We start from the raw sequence: 18,097 nt of genomic DNA, 5'->3' as shown, positions 1-18,097 counted from the left end.
CAGTCTCCTTCCCAGTTGTAATTGCTATTATTAGTTTGCTAAGTATCCTTCTAGATCATCACTGCCCAGTAAAAATATATTGCAAGTCCATTATAGATTTTAAAGTTTTCTAGTAGACACATTTTGAAAAATTAAAATGAAACAGTTAATTTTATAATGTATTTTATTTAGTTTACTACATTCCAAATATATAATTAAACATAATTAATATAAAAATTATTGAGGTTTATTACATTCTTTTTTCATACTAAGTATTTGAAAGCTGGTGTGAATTTTACGTTTACAGTGCATCTCAATTTGGATGCTAAATCTTTGTACATTTTTTGTAGTATTTAGATTTCATAATGCTTACAGTTGAAAAAACAGGTTTGCATACCCAAGTTTTAAAGATATTTAAAAATTTTCCAGTAACTGAATTGAGTTAAAAACAATTTCTCTATGAGGCAACCAATCAGAATAGCAAATTCCACCCCCAAAATTATGGAGGAGAAGGAGGAAACACTTTAAAAAGTCCTAACCTGGGACCCCACCTGTGTGTCTCACTTTGCAGTGTGCCTGCGGTTCATGTCTCGGACATTTACTTTTCTCGTTTTCTTGTTTCTTAATAAACTCTTTACTCCCTTGCCTACCCTAAAAAACAGCAAAATAAAAAAGTCATTTTCTCTTATATTTGCATTTACATTGACAAAACTGGTTCATCTTTTTTTTGGACATTTGATTTGACTTTGAAGCAAAAGCATATCGGTTTCAAAAGTATGTCTGTGAAACTATAAACCTCTTAGAAGAAAACACAGGGATTATTTTAGGACCTTGTATTAGACAATGGATTCTTAGAATTTACACCAAAGCATTAGCAAAAAAAGAAAAAAAATAAATAAATTGTATCTCCTCAAAATTAAAAACATTTGTTCATTACAGGACATTGTCAAGGGAAACTTTATAGGAGGGACAGGGTTCAATGCCCAGGGCCTCCTGGTGAGGGCAAGCTAGCCCATGTGGTGAGCTGGCCCACACAGAGAGAGCTGGCCCACATGGAGTGCTGGCCCAGGCTGGAATGCCACCCCATGCAGGAGTGTCCCCCTGCATGGGAATGTTGCCCAGCACAGGAAAGCTGCCCCACGCAGGAGTGCCAGCGATGCTGAGAGCTGGTGCAGCAAGATGACATAACAAAAGACACAGAGGAGAGAAAATAAGAAGATGTAGCAGAACAGTAGAGGTGGCGCAAGAGAGTAATTGCCTCTCTCCTGCTCTTGAAGTTCCCAGGATCCATTCCTGGAGCTGCCTAATGAGAATACAGGCAGACACAGAAGAACAAACAGCAAATGAACACAAAGAACAGACAATGGGGGGAATAGAGGGAAGGAAATAAAAAAAAAAAAAAAAGAGGACATTATCAAGAAAATAAAAAGAAATACAGAATGGTAGAAAATATTTGGAAATACAATCATTTACTGCTAGGGAAATGCAAATTAAAACCACAACCTGATACCGTTTCATACCCATTAGAATGGTTATTATTTTTAAAAAAGGAAAATAACCAGAATTGTTGAGGATATGGAGAAATAGGAACCCTTTTGCAAGCTTGTGGAAATGTAAAATGTAAAGCTGCTGTGGAAAGCAGTTTGGCAGTTCCTCAAAAAGTTGAACATAGAACTGCCATTACCTGGCAGTCCCACTTCTAGGTACAGTCATACCTTGGTACTTGCCTGCTTTGAAACTCCCTTGAATTTGATACTCAACGCATTTTTTCATGAAAAATGTCCCAGTCTTTTGTTTGGTACTCAACATGCGAGCTGGAACTTGTCAGTGTCGGTCGCCTGGTGACTTGCTACCCTTTCTGGCCGAAACAAATATTCATGTGATGTTTTTAAGGTCAGCCATGATTGGTTTGATAATTTTCAAAAGAAGACTGGCATTCAGTGTGGTGAGGCGTGGTGAGGCAACTAGTGCTAATAAAAGGCTGCTGATGAATTTGTCAGTGAATTTCAAGACGATGTAGAGGTTGAGTTTTTAACTGTGATGAGACCAGAGTTTTTTGGGAAAAAATGCCAAGTAGAACCTACATCACAAAAGAGGAAAAGGCATTACCAGGTCACAAACCATTGAAGGACAGGCTTACTCTATTGTGTGGGAATAATGCTAGTGGGGACTTAAAACTCAAGCCTCTGCTAGTCAATCGTAGTAAAAATCTGCAAATTTTCAAGAAGCATAATGTCATAAAAAAGCAAATTGCATGTGACATGCAGGGCAACAGCAAAGCTTGGGTCACGAGGTAAGTTTTCACTGAGTGGATAAATGAAGCGTTTTGATCCCTCAGTGAAAAATTATTCACTGGAGAAAGATTTGCCTCTGAAAGCTTTCCTACTTTTGGACAATGTGCCTGCCCCCCGTCCAGGCTTGGAGGATGACTTACTGGAGGAGTTTAGCTGCATCACTATAAGGTTCCTGCCCCCCAACACTATTCCTTTCATCCAGCCCATGGACCAGCAGGTCATTTCAAACTTCAGAAAGTTGCACACCAAGGCACTTTTCTAGAGGTGCTTTGAAATTGTCTCTGATACCCAGTTGACCCTCACAGAATTCTGGAAGGAGCATTTCAATATCCTACAATGCCTTAACCTTGTTGAGAAGGCCTGGAATGAAGTCTCTTATAGGACAATGAATTCGGCACGGAAGAATTTGTGGCCAGAAGCTGTGACTCAGAGAGATTTTGAAGGGTTAAGGCTGACCCTAAGCCTGCAGGTACAGAGGCTACAGTTGTGCAGGATATTGTATCTTTGGGCCAATCCGTGGGTCTGGAGGTCGATGCTGCTGATGTTGAGAAGTTAGTGGAGGAACATAGTGAAAAGCTCAGCACTGAGGAGCTACAGGAACTACAGAAGGAGGAGCAACAAGAGGTGGCTGAAGAGATTTCTTCAGGTGAGGAGGAGATATGGGAGGATGTCTCCAGTTCCTTTATAAAAGAAATATGTGCAAAATGGACAAAAATTCAAAACTGTGGAGAAGTACCAACCTGACAGGAAGAAATGTGAATTTATTGACTGACCAAACAATTTTAAGCTTTCAAGGAATTCTGAAAAGACGACAGAAGCAGTCCTCATTGGATATGTCTTTAGTGCCAGCCTGTGGTGCAGGTTGAAAAAAGGCAGAAAAGAGAAAGAACACCTGAAGTGCAAGTGCCCGATGTTCTATTGGAGGGGACTTTCCTTCCAAGCAACACTCCATGTGACCTCTCCTCCTCCCCACTCCCCTTCCACCATTCCATTAGGCCACGGACTCTTCTCAGTGCAGGTAAAGTGAAGTTTTTATTTTATTTAATCTAAGTATTTATTAATTTTTAGGTTTATCATGTAAAGTAATGATATATAACCCTATCTTTTTATATATTGCCTTAAAAATGCACATTGTTTTTGGTTTTGGAAGACAGTAAATTTATTTATTATTCATATGGGTGCTTGTCATTTTTGGTTCTCATGCACCTTCTGGAACCAGTTAAAGACAAGTACAATGTACCACTATATATATACCCAAAAGAATGGAAAGCAGGGACACAAAGAGATATTTGCATACTGACATTATAGCAGCATTATTCACAATTGCCAAAAGGTGGAAACAATTTGTTATAGTTTCTGAGGCTGCTTCAAAGCAAATACCATGAAATGGTTCTGCTTAAACAATGGGAATTTATTAGCTCAGGCTTTTGAGGCTGCAAAAATGTCCAAATCAAAGCAACATCAAGGCAATGCTTTCTTCCTGAAGACTGGCTGCTGGTGATCCTTGGCTCCTCTGCCACATAGCAAGGCACATCCTGGCATGTGCTGTCTCTCCCTTCTCTTTTGGGTGTTGTTGCATTCAGCTTCTTGCTCCCCTGGCTTTCTCTCTCTCTTTATTGGCTCTGTTTATAAAGGACTCCAGAAATAGGATTAAGATGTATCCTAAATGAGGTACATCACACCTTAACTTAAATGGCCTCATCAGAAGATTTAAGAACATGTTTTTTTGGAGTATATACAGCTTCAAACCACCACAAAGTCAAGTGTCTTTCCATCAGTGGATGTATGAATAAATAAAATGTTATCACATTTATCCAGTTGTAAAAAGGAATGAAGTTATGATGTATGCTACAACATGGATGAACTTAGAAGACATCATGTTGCGTGAAAAAAGCCAAACATAAAAGGAAAAATGTACAATTTCAATTTTATGAAATAACTAGAATATGCAAATTTATATAAAGTTAAAGTAGATTACAGTTTACTGGGTAGGGGATTGAGGAAGGGGTGGAAGTGAGGATTAATGCTTAATGGATACAGAGTTTCTATTTGGGATAATGAAAATATTTTGGTTATAGATGGTGGTGATGGTAGTACAGCATTGTGAATGTAATTAATACCATTGAAATGTATATTTGAAAGTGGTTAAAGTGGGAATTTTATGTTGTATGTTTGTTACCACAATAAAAAAAATTTTTTAAAGTATGTCTGCCCAAGACATTTATTATCTCTGTATCAACTTGATATTAATAACATTGAATTTCAAAGGTGTGTTGCATAAATTAGTAAGCAACTCTAAATTTATCAATATTGACAAAGCATTCTTCAAATTTTTCTTATAAATTTTGTAGGCTTATACATTATACTGCCAATTATAATTAATTTTCTGCAGATCAATTCATTATTAGAAAAAATTATCAAATAACATTGATTTGTATTATTGTGAAAGTTTTCACTTAAAACATAAATTCTCTTACATGTCTTAACTAGGTCACAAATAAGCTTTTCCTTTCTTTGGAGTCAGACTTCACTCATTTATGTGCAGTGTGATATTTACTAGAAAGTATAAATTGTACTGCTATTTTTTGTCTCTCATTATTAAGTATTTGGCAATCCCATCCCTTTTGTTTCCAAAAAATGTTGAAGTTAATAGTACAATAATTCTTTATAAAACTTTCATAACTCAACCAATGAACATTGGTAAAGAACAAAATATGTATATATAAATTCTTTTTTTCAACACATCCATAAACTGGCTGTGATTTACAGCATTTGCACACATATTCTGAATGACTTTAACAACTGTAGCCATGATACTTTTTATAGAGTCTGCTTCATAAAATTGAGCGGAATAATTTCAGCATGCATGTGGCACAAAGAAATAAGTGAAACATTAGTCTCTTTAAAATTCCAGTAAATCTGGAATTTTGATCTAACGTAGCTGGAGCTCTGTTGTGGTAGAAGCTACTGTTTTCATATCTAGTTGAAATTATTTTTGACAGAGAAGATTAAAAATATATCTGGTGGAGCAGATGTGGCACAAGTGGTTGATTACCTGCTTCCCACATGGGAGGTCCCAGGTTCGGTTCTCAGTGCCTCCTAAAAACAAAACAAATGACTCAGGGAAGGCGATGTGGCTCAGTGGTTGAGTGCTAGCTTCCCACATATGAGGTCCCTGGGTTCAGTCCCTGCCTCAGTACCTCAAAAAAACAAAAAACAAAAAAATCTATGCCATAAGATATCTATTCCATAAGATATTATATATCTTATAAATAGATATAAATATTTTTACCATGATATATATATTAGGCATGGATTGACAGCATTTCTTCACAAATTTGGAATCTTTTAAGATAAAATGTAATACAAAGTATTAATTTTGCACTGCCCCTTGTATTTCATAAGTATTTAATGGAAACTACTTATGAGTTTTTAAATTTTGCTTCAATTGATCTTTGACATGTTAGTTCTTATATAGTTATTAACTTGGTTGCTTAGTTGAAGATCTTTTATTTTTAAAACATCTTTTAAAATCTTTTTTCCATAATTTTTTAGCAAAATTTCTGTAACTGAAATAAATTTTTACCGTCTCTATCTAAAAATAGTTTTATTTGTAAGATTCCAATCCATTTTATAGGTGGGTAGAATTACAAGTTCAGATTTGTTAAAAAAAATATTAAGACTCTTTCTTAGACATTTAATTAGAATTTGAGGTGTCTCAATTTCATTAATTCTTTTATTACAGTTGAGAGGAAATCTATCTTATTTACTATGTATCTGTTGAAAATACCCCTTAATATTGTCTAAAGTATTTTCTTAAAACTTTTTACACAAGTTTTTTTCTATAGTTCTGCTGTAGCAAATTGCAATTGGTATTTTTTATGTTAAAAAAATTTTATGTTAAAACCCAAACTACTCTTATTTTTTAAACTAGAAGTCTAATTTAGTTATAATATAATGAAACAGGAATTTTAGATTAATAGGCAACTACAGTTTATGTAGGGTCTTACTAAACTTTGTGCTGCCTTCATAAAGTATTCAAATTAAATCCATCAAAGCATAGAAGAAAATCCTTCAAAGATCAACTATATTCATGATATTTTTCTGTGTAATACTAGAAATAGTATCATATGGGATAAAAGGATTAAGGTGAAATGTAATCCTAATAAAGTGTTTAATGAAAAAATATACTGCTTCATTTTAAGAAAAGTTACGTTTAAATTATTTAAACTTCAATGGAATTTAAAATTCAGTTCCTGAGTCCCATTAGGCACATGTCACATGTTCAATATCCACATTTGGCTAGCAGCTACTGTATTGGGTAGTGGAGTTCTAGACTTTTTTGGTGAGATTTTCACATATACGTATGTACCTGCATTCTGTACCTACATACATTCTTTACCTACAGAAATATTTAACTTTTCATATATTTTATAAGCATAATGAGATTGTGTTGTTGTATTACTTGCTCTTTTCATTTACCATGTATCTTCCATTTTAGTGCTGCATTGCATGGATGCACTTTAGTGATTTTAACTAGATGATGTGCTTTTAGTACTTCCAATACTATGCAATTACATCAGATGCTCATTTGAGTATTTCATAAGGTAGATTCTGAGAAATAAAATTACTGAAAATTTAGAAGAATTTATGTATGTTAAATATTAATAGATAATTCCAGATAGATCCTCCAAAATGCCATTTTAGTCTCATCACCAGTACAGAATAGTACTTCTTTCCCCTACATCCTCATTCATTCTTGACATTTTCAGTCTTCAACATTTTGCCAATTCTTTTTTAGTATTCATTTTTCTGATAACTAGGCGATTGAACATTTTTTGATATTTTTATTATCATTTCATTTTTTAAATACAGTATCTGTATGTCCTCTGAAAATAGCAAAAAATGTTATCTAAAGAAAGTATACACCCTGGCTGTATTTTTGCTTACCTTGATTTTCTTTTTTTAAAAAGCTCAGAAAAAGTTAAAATGACTTTCAGTACCTGTGGTCAACTTGTTGTTGGGACTGGTCAGTTGCAGTTTGCATCTGTATGGACAGGAATTATTTGTACAACTATTAGTTTTCTCAAAATTTGATGTAAACCTGCTCTAAAACAATGAAAGGCTACCAATACTATTAAATCAGATTACCCTGTAGGGTATGCTAGACAACGCCTGGCATTTCTTAGGACACCTGGCAATCTCACTTTTCTCTGACAGTTAACACATTTAAAGCTTTTAGCACATTGTCTGGCTCATCGTGAGAGCTCAGTAATTTAATTTGCTTCTCTGCCGTTGAGAAAATGAAAAACAGGATAATTGAGAGTTTCTATAGAACTACAATCCCCTAGATAGGGGCTATATCTCACCTTTGTTTTCTTTGTACCCTGAAGGTGCTTAGTATTTTATATATTTATATATTTTCAGTATGTGATTGAATGTGATCAATTCATTCCCCTACCTGGAGGAACATGAAAAAATAGGCTCAGTTTGTTTACATTGTTGTTTATCATATGCTGTAAGACTGTTATTAGAAAATATACTCCAAGTATACAAACTGGTGCCCTTCCAAACGTCTAGCCTAGCTGTTTCCTTTCATAGTACAAATTGCATGAGTATAGCTAAATAAAAAGTCCTATTCAGTAGCAAATGAAAAAAAAAAGTAGCAAATGAGATTTTAGTATGTGCAATCTTAAGGCATGATTATGGTGTTTCTCACTGCGAATGGTGATTTTTGCGCATGGTAAAGCAAGCTAGCATATTCACATGGAATAATCCATTGCTTTAAAAATATCCATTTTCATCTGCTTTTCAGATTCAGTTTTCAACAAAAATTTCTTGTTAAATAACTGAAAAAATATGCAGGGGCTAATGTAGACTATAAAATGAAGGAGAAGCTTAGCTTTACGATGGATTCTGAGTCCGGGTGTAACCTAACTAGCTAGAGGATATGCAATTCCTGATTGACAGCAGGACCAGCATTATGCAAATTTTGTAAGAGAAACTGCGGCTCAGAAACAGTGATTAGAGGCTCCGTGTGGAATCACTACATTCGTCACACACATCTTAGGTTTTCATTTTTCTTTGTACTGGATTTGTAAACAGTTATCACAAAACAGTTCCTCTTGTTTTTATTAAAGTGATACTGCAGTGCAGTTTGTCAGTTTCATATATGTGTAGAAATAAGATATTCTCAGTAAATCACCTAATTTTTAGCTATGTTCCATGCTTATCTCTAGACCTTTGTGTATTAAATTCTATCTTGAGCTGTTCTCTTTATACACAAGTGTGTTTTGCTTGCGCATTCCTGTCTTCTTAGTGAGAAGCTTTATGTAGGTCAGGCTTGGCTTAAGCAGATTTCCTGAACCTGCGTCAGCTTAAGCTGGAGGAATTTTAATAAACCCTCCCCTGTAGGCGTGGGCCTAAATGAGGCTAGCCTAGTTAAGCCTGATCTTTTTCTGTTTGTGAAAAGAGCTGAGCAGAGCTAGAAGCTGCATGGTGGTTTCAGAAACTGCCTACTTAATTTGAAAAGAACAATGGTAGGAAAGGCTAGATCTTCCAATTTTACCTTATCTGAAAAGCTTGATTTGCTAAAGCTTGTGAAGCCATATGTTAAAATTCTCGAAGAACACACTAATAAACATTCAGTAATAGTGGAAAAGAATAGATGTTGGGATATCATAGCAGTTAATTATAATGCAATTGGAGTAGACCGCCCTCCTCGAACAGCGCAGGGCCTACGCACCCTTTACAAAAGACTCAAAGAATATGCCAAACAAGAGATATTACAGCAAAAAGAGACCCAATCAGATTTTAAAAGCAATATTTCTGAGCCAACCAAGAAAGTTATGGAGATGATTCCCCACATTTCCAGTTTTTGCCTGGTAAGAGACAGGAACCACATACAAAGGTAAGCTTTATTTTATTTTGTTGTGGAAAATTATGGCGCCTCCTATCTATTGGGCTTTGGCTTAGTCGTGATTCAGTAATGCATTGTAAACATCCCCACTAGGGGAGCAATGAATAGTGTCTTTGTTTTGCATTCTTAAAAGAGGAAAGTGAGGTTATAAGGAATTTTTCTGCTGCTTTTTATTTAAACCACTTTTACTGTCATTCACTCCCTCTCCCTTCTTCCCTCTGTGGTTTCTAAAGGTTGGGTAGAGGAATAAATGGGATGAAATTTGTGACATCACCTCATAAACTTTTTAAACTTTAAAGTTAAATTATTTAAATAGATTCTGAGAGGTACCTTTTTCTAATTTCATTAAAGATTATATTCCATTGGGATTTTCAATTTTACATGTAATTAACACAAGGCTAGCAGTTTTAGAAGAAATGGAAGTTTTGTTTTTGTTCTTAACCTTTTTATGAACTGTGACTACACTTATTGAATATATATGCATTGAACTAAAAAATAGATCTAAATATCAATAATCAGGTAAACTTTTAATGGCTTGATTGCTTTTATTAAGAGTTTTAATTATTTTTTCTAACTTTATTTTAATTATAAAGATGAACACAGGGGAAGAGAGTTAATGCCAAATTAGGGATTCAAATTACTTACTAAAAAGATTTTTGTTGTTCTTTTTAGTGTTCATTAATGGTCTGGTTTCATTTTGAACATGGGTTATACAAGAAAGGGTACTCTTTTCATATACCACTTTGCAAGGATATCAAACATTTCATCTTTTTTTAAAAACATTTACTCTTAATATAATCATACGAGCAATTGGTTTCTTTGCATGTTAGAAATAATCAATTTTTGGGTTAAATTTGTACTCTCTGATCTACTTGCTTGGGAATCCTCAAAACTATTATCTTGCCCACTAATTCAAATTTTCTCTCCTGGCAAAAGATAAAAATGGCAGCTACATTTTTACTCTGAACCATTTAGGTTAATTTAAACATATTGTAAATTGCAAGTTGAGGGTCTTTCAAACAAAGCTTTACAGTGTGTTTTCTTAGCTGTGAGAAGGCCATTATAAAGCACAATTATTGATTACCTGTGAAATCCCTTTGAAGTTAGGCAAAAAACAACTTTTGTAGCCAAACATGTTGTTTTGGAAATTTTCTAGGAAAATATTTTTGAGCTTGCTTTTTGCTATTTACTGCTTATTTCTAGTTGATAGCACAGTAAAAAAAAATCACAGTATCATCCAGAAAATGGATACATAGTGGATTAATTCATGGGGCCACTGGTTAAAATGTTCACTGATGAGAAATGTTTAAATCCTAATATGCTAGATGCCCAAAAAACTCCACAGTAAAATTGTTTTTATTCTGTGCTACTTATCAAAATTATTCCTCCTTAAACTGTAGAAAAAAGAAGTATACATTATAAAACTTTTTCATTACATATTTAAAGCTGTGCCTTTGGGGTATTGAGTTTATTTTTTTATAATTTGAAAACTACATGTAGAAACTAGTTTTAGTTGTATATTTTATAAATATACTAAGCATATAGAAGAGAAAAATATAAATATACAAGTGTTTGTTTACATTTTTGATAATTAGAATATGTATATATATTGTGAGATCTCTTGGGGTACCATAATTTCTCTGATAAAATGAGTTGATTTACATATTTCTGTGAAATTACTATTTAGACATCACCTTTTCAGGTTTTTAAAGGGATATAGGAAATGTGCCACTTTAACGCTTATTTATGTTTGTTTACATTTCGTTTCTCTATATTAGCTTTTTCACTTAATATGTTTAATATGTTTAATGTGTTTATGCATATTTGATTGATCTTGAATTTTAATCTCAGAAGTTTATAATTCTATAAAATTAATTATGCTTTTATATGAATACACCTATTAATCTCACCAAATTCTCCTTTTAAATAAGGAAAATATTACTTATATTAGTTAATGTATTTTAAAATATATACCTATTTTGTAAAAATAAACATATACTTTTTTCCACAACTAACCTTGATTTATGTCTTTATTTTCACTGTTTCTAATATCAAATTATATTTGGTGATTTTAAAGCCTATTTAATTTAAAAGTTCAGATTAAAAGTCCTTCACAATTTATCATTTTAGTGAACTTTTCTAAAGTTTTTTTTTTTTTTTTTTTTAATTCTTTGTTATACCTTACTTGTAACTAAAATGGAATAGAATATTCCGGATGTAAGGCATTTTATTAATTTACGTGGGAATCTAATTGTCTATGTTTCTTAATTGTGAATTTCACACTCTCTATTATACTTACTAATTTGGATTAGTAATATGTGGATTTTTTAGAAGGTAATTTTCATCCATTTCCCATGCCAGTTTTTAGTAGAGATGTTAATAGGAGCAAACCTTACTAATTTGAATTACATTTATATTCCTTTTTATTGCTTTTTAAAATTATTAAATGACTAAAAAAAAGATGAATTAAAATGAAGGAATTTGTATACTACACTATAACTTCTTGAATTATTTCATTAGTATCTCTTAGATAAATATATGATATTTCTGGCAATTTAATACCGTTAGTAATGACATAGGGAGTTTTATTTATTTCCCTTAGGTTCTTCTTGAACTTGTTTTAGTAATTTAATCATCCATGTAGAATGCATTCTAATTATGTTAGTTATTATTTGTAAAATGTTCTCTACATAATAAAAGCATATTTCCATTCATGTGCAAATAATTGTTTTTTCCTCTATAATTTTTTTAAGTTAAACATATCATTTTAAAAAAACAACTGAAAAGAAAGATTATATATTTTTAATTAACAGCTTTATGATATACACAAAACTTTTAAAAAATAACAGTAGAATTATAAGGTATGCTGAGTTTATAATGTCATAAGAAATATTTTTATGTCAAAGGTTAAATTAAGGTAAAATTGTAGTTGCCTCTAATAGGAATGCATTTTTAATAGAAATTATATGTAAATACTACAAAATTCCAGTAGAGTGCATGTAACCCGTTTAAGAGCATTACAATTAAAAAATTGCATTTATTCATTCATTCAGTCATTCAATAGATGATGAACATTTGCTAGGTTCTGAGTACAGTATTATGCTAGGCACTTGGTATACAGTGTGAACAAAAACTCTAGCCCTTGCTAACTTTACCACCCAATGGTTGAAAAACTTAAGAGGAACTAAGTCATGTGGTAAAGCATAGATAGATAAAGGGGTGATGCCGTTGCATCTGAAATAGGATATAATAACCGCATGACAGTTGAGCACACCCCAGAATTAAACACAGTCTTGATTATTTTTGTTTTGACAAATGTAGAAATGAGTATCTCCCATTGAGGCCTTGCCTCCTACCACTCATGGAATGGGCATTCAGACTTGTTAGTGGTCAGTTTGACTGAAGACCTGGGTGATTTTTAATCAGTTCTAGAGAGTAGAAGTAAGAAGTCTCAGGGTGAGGTGTGGAGATTGCAAGCTCCAAGATGCATTTAATTGCCCTTTATATAGGTTAAGAACCTCAGGGTTGTAGGGACAATTGGCACTTCTTTGTAAAAACTTACCTCATTGGCCCTGTGTTATATTGGGCTATCCTTTCAGTATTTCAACTTTAAAATGAAGGATGGTGGGGACCTATATGTATATGTCATTTAAGTCCTGGTCTTAATCACTTTAATATGTTATTCCAAGGAGCAAAAAAAATTTTGTTTCATTCTTTACTGGTTTAAACTTGATGGTTTAGTGTATATTAAATGATATTAATGCCATAAATATACTTTTGCCTTTGTTTGATTTACATTTTATAATGCTTTTCTGTGTGCTGTAGTGCAAACTTGGATGAGGAAACACAGGCTGGTACCAGTTCACTACAGGTAATGTTGGATCACCATCCTGTTGCTATTACAGTGGAGGTGAAGCAAGAAGAAGACATTAAACCACCTCCTCCACTGGTTTTAAATTCTCAAGCTATTGATGCTTTAGAGCAAAGAGAAGAGCGTGAATTAGTACATGTTATGGAAAGATCTTTATCACCATCTCTTTCCTCTGTTGATATGAGAATGACGTCGTCTCCATCTTCAATTCCAAGAAGAGATGAATTTTTTCGGCATGAGAATGGAGACCATTTTAGGTCTATTTTAGGGTATCATCCTCAGATTCTGCAAATGCTGAAAGAAGAGCATCAGATAATTTTAGAAAATCAAAAAAATTTTGGATTGTATGTACAGGAGAAGAGGGATGGATTGAAAAGACGACAACAGCTAGAGGAAGAGCTACTAAGAGCAAAAATTGAAGTGGAGAAGCTGAAAGCAGTTCGCTTACAGCATGATCTGCCAGAATATAATAGTCTCTAAGAAATGTTTTTTAATCTTGCAACTTGATAATTCTAATTTTGGCCAAAATACTTTTCATTTGGGAATATCCTAAAAGCATATTCTTGAGAAATATTGTTACCCTTTATTATGGAAAAACTTTCTTGACATGATTTTCTACTTACTAAATTTTCTTTTGAAATAATATTCAAATTTATTGACTGGTTGTCATGGTTATATTTTTCATTGTCTTCCTTGCATTTTCTTTCTAAGAACTTTAATTGATGGCCTTATAAAAGATGTTTTATTTTGATCATTAAAATATAACAGTACATTTATATACAGTAATCTTTCCAAGTTCTGAGTCCTCAACATTTTTAATTAGAGCTTTGAATGCTAGTTAAAGGTTTTTATGTCAATCTAACTTAGAAGCTATACTAACCTAATTACAAAAAGCCTGTCTATATGATGATTCTTAAATTTTTTTTTTACGGCACTTTAAAGTTTACAGAAAAATCATTCAGAAAGTATAGAGTTCCCATATCCCTTCTTCCCCCAGTTCCATATTATTAACATTTTGTATTAGTATGATTACCTTTGTTACAATTGATAAAACATTATTATAATTATGTTTTTAACTGTAGTCCATAGTTTACATTAGAGTTCTTTTTTTGTGTTGTACAGTTCTATTTTGGTAACATATATTTAACTTAATCATTTTAGCCACTTTCAAGTATATAATTCAGTGATGTTAAATATAGTAACAGTAACAGTGACATTAATGTTTTATGGTTTTATTTTTTAAAAGGGTAAGTTTTAGTTTTCAAGAGATGCAAGGTATTTGGAGACTCCTTTTATCTCACTTCAATTCAGAGGTAATGAAACTAAGGTCTAGAGAGAATACAATGGCTTACTTGATGCAACAAAGCTATTTATGGCAGAGGTAGGACCACCGCTCATTTTTTCTGGGTATATGTTATTTTTTCCCCTACAATTCCATGGAAGTAAAAATCATCTAAATATTCTTCAGATTTAAAAACCAGGAGCAAATATCTAATTAAAATTGTTCTTCAAGACTTATGAAATCAGGGAAATTCTAACAATTTACCCCTATTCTACCCTTCCTTTTTTTTTGGCCAGCAAAATAACATCAGATATTCTATTGGAGACATTATATAGGGCTATACAATTGAAAAATGTTTAAATAAATTATTCTGAAAAGATTTCTCTTACTGTAAAAATCAACAATTAAAATTTTACTTAGAATGAAAATAGCGGGAAAAGCATATTGTATACTTAATAATTCATGATACAATTTGAAGTCCTTTATATTGTTGTAAATATCTGTGGAAATAAATAAAACCTCCAATCTTAAAACACATATTAAATTTGTGTGTTAGCTAAGAATTTCTATTTTCACAGGGGCTCCTTTGAGGAAGGGTTTTAAAGTAAAGCTTTAGAATGGGGTAGATGAGATTTCAGCAGTATAGGTAGAAAGGGTGTTTGAAATCAGAGGGAACCAGCATGAAAAAAGGCATATAGAATGGGGAAAAATGGATCAGCAAGTACAAGCACAAAAGAGGTGCTGGGTTTGTTGAGAGAGCCACATAAGGCTGTGGTAACCTAGACCAGGACATCTCTCCTGACTGAATGGAGTAGCTGTTCTTTGGCTCCAGCTGAAAATTTACATAAAGGAATAAGTCAGAAATCTGTATTTTTATGTGAACTTTTCCAATTTTTAAATTAAATTAAAAATGTTTTTGAATATTGTATAGACAAAATATGTGAGCAGCTCTCATTCAGCCAGTGGGCTTCCATTTTGTGAACTTTGAAGTATTGTTCTGCATTTGTAGATCCTGACCCTCAGCATCATTTGAGAATCTGTTAGAAATGTAAATTCTGAGGCCCCACCTCTTTCCTTTTGAATCTGAAACTCTTGGGGTAGCAGAAATCTGTATTTTAACGGGCCCTTTGGATGACTAATGTAAGCTAAATTTTGAGAACCACTCAAATAGAGTATTGGAGCCTACCTGGATTCCTAAATCATACTTGATTTTCAGAAAGGTTTTGTTGAAAATAAGAGTGGGTGAGGTGAATTGAAGTTTGTAAATTTGGAAGCTGATTGGTGTCAGATTATGGTTTGCATTAGGTGCAATTTTTAAGAAAACAAAACAGACTTAATTGAATATATAATGGTAAGCCATCGAAGGCTTTTGATTAGGGGAATGATATGATTAGAGCTGTGATTTAGCCAAGTGTTATAAAAGCAGCATTTAGGGGTGGGCATTGTAGTGAGAAAATTTAATCCAAAATTTAGTTTATGATTCTAAAAATGGAATAAAGATAAAATTGACTTTTATGGTACTGTTTAGTTTGTTGATTACCTAATTTCATTGGTTAAATTAAAAGAGGCATTTTATGTCTACTATTAGTTATTTTTTTATTGTATAAATATTATAGTCTACATGTATCACAGAGAACTGTTTGGGACCATGTGCTTTACCTACAAAATGTAATGCTGAGAAAACATCATAGAAAAGATTCATCTTATTTTTGAAAATGTAGACTTGATTCTGTAAAAACATAATAAATGTGAAAAGTCTACTGAGTCAAATATTATTTCATCTAATATATTGGCCATTTAGATAGTGGATAGACTAATTTTGCTACCTTCCTATTTCCCCTTGTACATATTTAAGTGCATACATTGTCATTATTATAACTTGTGGTTTTCTAAACTAAGTATGGTTTATAATGGTATCCTGAAAAAAAGTTAATGAAGCGCTTCCATTTCTAACAAATGCCAGCAGATTTCTTAAAATATACTAGTAAAGTACTTTTCTTTTTTATATAATGAGACATAAGTGTGGTATTATTTCATTTTTGAAAGATTCACAGCGTATTTCATCTTTAAGTGAAAATGTTTAAAATGTGAATCCATTTCCATGTGCCTTCTTTCAGAGTAATGTTAAATTTTGAATAGACATGTTTAAATTAGAATGTAATAAGTTGTATTTAATATATACTGTAGATGATGGTGGTTGAATGTTTTGCTAATACATTTTCTTTTAAATATAAGGTAATGCATTGTACAGACTTATGTACCTTTTGTGTGACACAAAACAAATAATCCGGTATTATAGAAGTAAAAAGGTTTTGACACATACTTGAAATAAGTTTATTTAGATGATTATGTTATAATAGATGCCAAATGTACCATATTTAAATATCATAATTTTTTTCAAGTGTTAAGACTCAGATTCTCAATCAAATATTTGTGAATTTTATTTTAAATACTTAAAAAAATAATTTAGATGAAATACGGTTACAGTACTTTAAAAATATGTAAGAATAAATTTTAAAAATATGCAACCCAACTAAACATTAATAGTCATGCTAAATCTTTGTATGTTATTTGGAGAAATTGGTTCAGTATATTTGTATATATATTTTAAAGTAATTAAAATTTGTAGCTCTAATTTGTATTCATATTTATTTTTAGTTTTCAATTGCTTTGTAAATAGTGTAAAGCAAAATAAAAAAACTTTAAAAAATACTACCTGAATTATACCAAATAATTTAGACTAAGCTTGATAAATCTTTAGGCCTACTCTTTGTTAATAAGTCTTTGGCTTTTTAAAAAATCATGTGAATTTATCTGTCATAAGGTTTTCCCCCCAACATTTTATTAAGAACTTTTTCCAATATACAGAAAAAGTTAAAAGAAATTTACAGAGAATACTCAGGTATATATTATCTAGATTCTTCAATTAATGTTTTGCTATATTTGCTTTATCATATATTTATCCATCTGTCCATCAATCCATCTTTAAAAAATAAGTTGCAGACTTTAGTTAGTATTCTTTATTCCTAAACACTTAAACATAAGTATTATTAACTGGAGCTCAATATTTGTTTATGGTTTTTTTTGTTTAAGATAAAATTTGTATATAGTGAATTGCACAGCTCATAAGTATGCTATTCAATTAGTGTTCACAAATGAGTTTACATGTATAACTCAAACACCTAACAAAACTTAGGATCATTATCCCAGAAAATTCTCTACTTCCCCTTCCTAGCCAATTGCCTGGCACCGCCTCAGGCCACTACTATTCTCTTTTTTAAAAATCATAGCTTAGTTTGCCTGTTCTGGATTTTCATATAGGTTGAATCATGTATTATATACTCTTTGTTTCTAGTTTCTTTTACCCATATTAATGTTTTTAGATTCATCTGTGTCGTTGTAGTTGTTCATTCCTTTTGATTGCTGTGTAGTTTCTATTGTATAATGTACTCAGTTTGTATCTCCATTCTCTGTTGATGAACTTCTGCATTATTTCCAGGTTCATAAAGCTTATATGAATGTTCCTATACAAGTTTTTTATGTACATATACTTTCATTTCTCTTGGGTATATACGTAGGGATGGAATCACTGAGTTGGGGAAGATATACATTTAACTTTTAAAAACTGCCAGGTCTTTTTTCCGTAGTGGTTGTACCATTGTTACATTCCCATCAATGTCTGAGAGTTGTTTTTTTTTTTTTTAAAACAAAGCTTAGCATATTCAGTGGTTGGAATGTCAGAATTGAAATTG

General features: G+C 32.3%; 2 protein-coding genes across 2 annotated transcripts in view; both read left to right on the top strand.

Annotated features, from left to right (window-relative positions):
- The window catches only part of RAD54B (RAD54 homolog B), a 125,774-nt gene that overhangs the window by 46,953 nt on the left and 60,724 nt on the right, over positions 1-18,097 (top strand). The gene's annotated exons all lie outside the window — the stretch shown is intronic.
- On the top strand, positions 8,296-17,057 carry FSBP (fibrinogen silencer binding protein). The gene is made up of 2 exons (XM_023583569.2): positions 8,296-9,183; positions 13,018-17,057. Exons 1-2 carry the CDS (start codon positions 8,810-8,812, stop codon positions 13,541-13,543), a joined length of 900 nt encoding a protein of 299 aa, XP_023439337.2. The 5' UTR covers positions 8,296-8,809; the 3' UTR covers positions 13,544-17,057.

The sequence above is a fragment of the Dasypus novemcinctus genome, chromosome 14 (assembly GCF_030445035.2).
Source record: "Dasypus novemcinctus isolate mDasNov1 chromosome 14, mDasNov1.1.hap2, whole genome shotgun sequence".
Taxonomy (NCBI): Eukaryota; Metazoa; Chordata; class Mammalia; order Cingulata; family Dasypodidae; genus Dasypus; species Dasypus novemcinctus.
The sequence above is the reverse complement of the archived record's forward strand: the minus strand, read 5'-3'. Positions and strand labels throughout refer to the sequence as shown.